General features: G+C 29.4%; 1 protein-coding gene and 1 non-coding gene across 2 annotated transcripts; one reads left to right on the plus strand and one right to left on the minus strand.

The window, feature by feature from the left end:
- Positions 1–495: 495 nt before the first annotated feature.
- On the minus strand, positions 496–1265 carry LOC133034515 (uncharacterized). The gene is made up of 3 exons (XM_061109611.1): positions 1094–1265; positions 904–970; positions 496–563 (listed from the first exon to the last, which is right to left on the minus strand). The coding sequence occupies exons 1-3, from the start codon at positions 1262–1264 to the stop codon at positions 496–498; spliced, it is 306 nt and encodes a 101-aa protein (XP_060965594.1). The 5' UTR covers position 1265.
- A 1424-nt stretch (positions 1266–2689) lies between these two features.
- Positions 2690–2771, plus strand: TRNAS-UGA (transfer RNA serine (anticodon UGA)). The gene has a single exon. It is a non-coding gene; the product is annotated as a tRNA-Ser (tRNA).
- Positions 2772–3931: the final 1160 nt, after the last annotated feature.

Consider the following 3931-nt stretch of genomic DNA (forward strand, 5'->3'; position numbering starts at 1 on the left):
CCCATATATATATATATATGTATACTAGATGAGAGTTACGTGGCGAGCCACGTAAATATTAGTTTTATGTAAGTTCTAGTAGTTTTTGTTTAAGAATTCAGTAACTAATTGTAAATTATTTTATAAACGATATGTTTTATATAACTAATTGTTAAGAATGTCATAATTGTGTATATAAACCAATAATATACACATTGCTATTCAAATATTATGATAGGGATTTCAACTCATCCCGCTATACATCTCCCACACACTCACACACCCACGAGACTTCTCATTAATAATAACATTGTAAATTATTTACCAATATCCACGAGACCCTTGATTATAATTAAATTTATATTTATATAATAATATAAAAGGTAATTTTAATTTTTAAGTGGAGTTCGGTGGGATATTATTTTAGTTATTTTGGGACTTTAAGAAGAGGAGAAACGAGAATGGGTCGTACTTACCTATATATTTAATATTTCTTCAAACTCAAAGTTCCAAGTGCTAATCTATGCCCAATAGGGACTTCTCACTGTGCACACCCTCAAGCATGCTTATATTAGGAACTCCAGCTGCAAAAAATAAATAAATCTATGGCCTAAAAATCATACCCTAATGTACTAATAGGAAAATAAAAAAGCAAATATAAGATCTGTATTACAATTTTTTAAGCATTATATCCTCAAAATTAAACCTTTCTGCTCTATAACAACAAAGTTTTTATTTTAGAGTTACAAATTACAAACTGCCCAAAAGTACATAAAATATTTAAGATTTGGAATAATCAAACCCAACATTTTTACCATTAAAATGATCGTTCAAATCATAGCTTCACTTTAATTATAAGGCTAACATTCCAACTGTTAAATCAATTAAAGTTTATATTATGATTTGAAGAAAAACTGAACAGACTTAGAAGAGATTTCACTTTGTTGCTCTGTAAATGTCCAATAAAATGCCATTCTATGTCATCAGGAAGCTGTTCAAAAACAAAACAAAAAGATCAAAAAAAGTATTTTTGTTCATACAAAGCCCAACATGTTAAAAAGAAAAAAAAAAACTTGAAAATATTATATATATATATATATTTGTAGAGGGAGACCTGAGGAGCTTTCTCGAGAATCTCCTGAACGTAGTTTTCACCAAAGCATCTATGGCCGGAGTCATAGACCTGACGGATGAGAGAAAGGGGCTTGGTTTTGGAAACAGCCACAACACGGATCTCTTTCGCCGTTCGACCAGACCTCTCCACTGCTTGCCGAACTCGGACCATCACTGACCATAGAGCAACCAAAGCTACTCTTTCCCCCACCGGAGCGCTAAAAGGGAAAACGTAGAGAGGGCTGAGAGACGAAAATATTGTTATTGAGAGAGAAATTAGGATCAGAACGATGTGATTAGTTTTTGATAGTTTAGGGTTAGAAGATTTATTGATTGGTTATATTTTTCTTTTACTTAGGGTTAACGGAGGACTTATTCGTAAAATCTCAAATATTTTACGGTTTGTTAGAGAGATATGTGACTAAGATGATTTTTTTTTAATTTATAAAAAGATTGTTTAATTTTTTGGGTTTAATTATTTGGTTTATTTGTTAACGGGAGATCAAACCTATTAACATCGTTAAATTTAACAGAATATTCTTTTATTTTTAAGGTATATTCTGTTAAATCAAGAAATACTGTTAGATAGACACTTTTAATATATAAAGATATCTATCAAAAGAAGAAAAAATAGAAGTGGCCTCCGTTTGGGTTGTCGGTGGCCTGAGAGAGCCCTGGGCTGGTTAGAAGTTGGGCGAGAGGAAAATCGAGAACGAGAAAATTGAAGAGACGGAGAAGAGAGAGTAGAAAGAAAAAAATATTTTATTTTATTTATTTTTCATTTTAAAATTATTATAATAATTTTTAATAATAATATACCAATTGGAAATCAACATGTGGCATTATTGGAGGACTTAACAGAACTGTTAAAATAGGTACTAACAGAAATAATAGAAATTGAGGATTTGAGCACTTTTGCCACTATTTTTAAATTTTGGGTATTTAATAGCAATAAATTGAACAAAATAGATATTTATACCGCAAATTTCCTTTAAAATTATTAAATAATAAAATGTTTAACCTTGTAAATTATATTGGTAAATGAGCGAATAAAAAATGTGACATATTTGTTGTAGTCAAAATTTAGCCATGTTATATATATTTTGTGTCAAATTCTATTATATAAATTAACAATTAAATATAGATATAGAGTTTAATCAATTATGCTAAATTATTTTATAATAATATAAAGCACCATATTAAATAAAAAGAAAATTACGCCATAAATACTTAAAGTTTTGAGTTTGTAGTTAGCATAAACTGAATAATTTTTTTTTAGTGGCATAAGTATCCTAAATTAGTAAAACTGTAATTTTTATCTAGTTTAGTCAGTATAAATTCTGTTTTGAATTTATTAAAAAAAGATTTAAAAGAAATTAATACTACATACTTCTATCTAAACCTAATAATTTAGAATATAGTTCTTATGTATGTCTTGTTTAAGACACTAATAAAATTGAACGAAAATTAAAGTTATAAATAATAGATATTTATGCTATTAAAACAATTATAGAATTTATGTTGCTTATAATTTTAAAATTTTAAGTATTTATGATGTTATGAATCATTATATAAGTAAGCAACACATTGCGACATGGTCGATATGTCCGAGTGGTTAAGGAGACAGACTTGAAATCTGTTGGGCTTCGCCCGCGCAGGTTCGAACCCTGCTGTCGACGTTTATAAAGAATTTTTGAAGCGATTTTTCCCTTTTCATTTTTTTATAAGTGAAGTTTTTTTCCTTTCTTAATCCACTAACGATAATGATAATACAAACGACAGTAAGATGATTTGAAAAGCTAGAAACGACAATAAAATGGCTACAATCTTCTTGGTCAATCCTTCCTGGCATGGAAACAAACTGACTGAAGAACATCGAAATGGTAAATTAACAGGCCAATGGTTGAATATAATAACAGATATAATTTACTAATAAATTGGGCACATATATAGGGACTTAGAAAAAATCCCTGACTTTGTTGTCGTTTTATATAATAGCACCTAGTTTACAGCTAGTATCGACCATATCCTCTTTGCGCAGCTCAAATTTTCTAATTCTGAGCCAAATACAGTCAATCATTTAAAATACGTACGCATTAATGTATTTGTATACACATACCATTCAATGTTCTCAAGATAAACATTCTCATCAGCCGCAAAGAAAATAAATTAACAGTATAAAATAATAATAATAATAATAATCAGCTTTGGGGGAATCAAATATCAAGTATGTACATATGCCCAAATTTAGTATGTATTTATAGCATAGTGAGGAGGAGTACTATAAATGGACATAAAGTACAGTACTAGTCGTCAATAATCGTCATCATCAATAATATCACTTCACTTGGATGCATGTCCTCCAAGATTTTGAGTTTATTATTAGGCAGTACTCTATATCTAGCTACCTCTTATCCTTTGCTGCTGTCTGCTATAAATCTATATATTTATATATATATAGGGACATGATTTTGTCCTGTCATTGTACTTTCACGGAATGTGTTCCGTGATGTACGACAACCGTGAGATGAGATGAGACATTTATTTGATCTGAGGATTGAGATTGATCTAGGGTTAAAAAATAATAACGTACCCTGACACCCATCTAATGTACCACCTATCTAATATACCACGAAATACATTCCGTGAAAGTACATCACGTGACAAAATTATCCCTATATATAAAAATATTAAGTGTGGGTACTTAATCCGTTAAAATTTATGGGTTATAATTATCTTTCTTATTTTTAACAATTATGTTTAAAAAAGTATTAATATCAAACTCCATTCTTAAAAGGGAGCTAATACAATAGGTATTGTAATTTTTACCTATCAATAG

The sequence above is a fragment of the Cannabis sativa genome, chromosome 2 (assembly GCF_029168945.1).
Source record: "Cannabis sativa cultivar Pink pepper isolate KNU-18-1 chromosome 2, ASM2916894v1, whole genome shotgun sequence".
NCBI classification, from domain to species: domain Eukaryota; kingdom Viridiplantae; phylum Streptophyta; class Magnoliopsida; order Rosales; family Cannabaceae; genus Cannabis; species Cannabis sativa.